The 761-nt window shown below is 46.9% G+C and overlaps 1 protein-coding gene across 1 annotated transcript in view; it reads right to left on the bottom strand.

Moving 5' to 3' along the window:
- Nucleotides 1-761, bottom strand: part of LOC119585793 (substance-K receptor-like) — a gene marked incomplete in the record, with an annotated part of 20824 nt that overhangs the window by 18931 nt on the left and 1132 nt on the right. The window contains 1 exon segment of the mRNA XM_037934513.1: nt 23-638. Within this exon segment, the coding sequence (XP_037790441.1) occupies nt 23-413 (391 nt within the window).

Genomic DNA, 761 nt, shown 5'->3' on the forward strand with positions numbered 1-761 from the left:
CCAACACCAGGCCAAAACTTACTCTGTATGTACCCCTCCAGGTGACACCAAGTCTCGCCGAGGACCCAGAGCTGGTGCGTGTCTCGTATGGTGAAGGGTATTGGTCCCGCCAGCGACGTTATAAGGTCCGCCACCGACATGTTGAGGATGAAGTGGTTGACCGACGTCCTGAGGAGGAGTTTGTTCTTGAGCAGGATGATGATGATGCAGAGGTTCCCCGACGCCCCGACGAGCATGATCAGCGACGCGAAAGTGTACCTGATGCCGAGTTCCCAGGGTTCGGGGAAAGTGAGGTTCGTGCGGTCGGTGAAGTTGTAGTCACCGAAGCAGATGGTTTTGTTGTCGCTGTAGATGCAACATGTCTCGTTGCAGCTGACTTTCGTGCTTTCCTCGGTCAGGTTGGGAAATAGCATCGTGTCGGAGTGGTGACGTCACGGATTTCTCACTAGGAGCATCTCGCGAACAAAGGAAATATTTTGTATATTTCTTTTTATTTCTTTCTTTTTATTTTTCTAAGGCCTCTGTGATACCCGTGCCATTGTTCTTTGTTCTGTCAGGCTATTGTGATATTTACTCCTTTCTTCTGTCTTTGTCAAATGTATTGAAAATAAAATCCTCAGAGATGTCGTCTGTGATTCATTGACTGTGAATTCAATTTGATTAATTATACTTTTGTCTGAAGTTTCAAAAGGGATGTCACTGCAGTTGCGTATCATGTCGCTCGGGCATTTTTCGATTAGATTCGCTTGTGCGTGTACAGT

The sequence above is a fragment of the Penaeus monodon genome, chromosome 20, assembly GCF_015228065.2.
Source record: "Penaeus monodon isolate SGIC_2016 chromosome 20, NSTDA_Pmon_1, whole genome shotgun sequence".
In the NCBI taxonomy this organism is placed as follows: Eukaryota; Metazoa; Arthropoda; class Malacostraca; order Decapoda; family Penaeidae; genus Penaeus; species Penaeus monodon.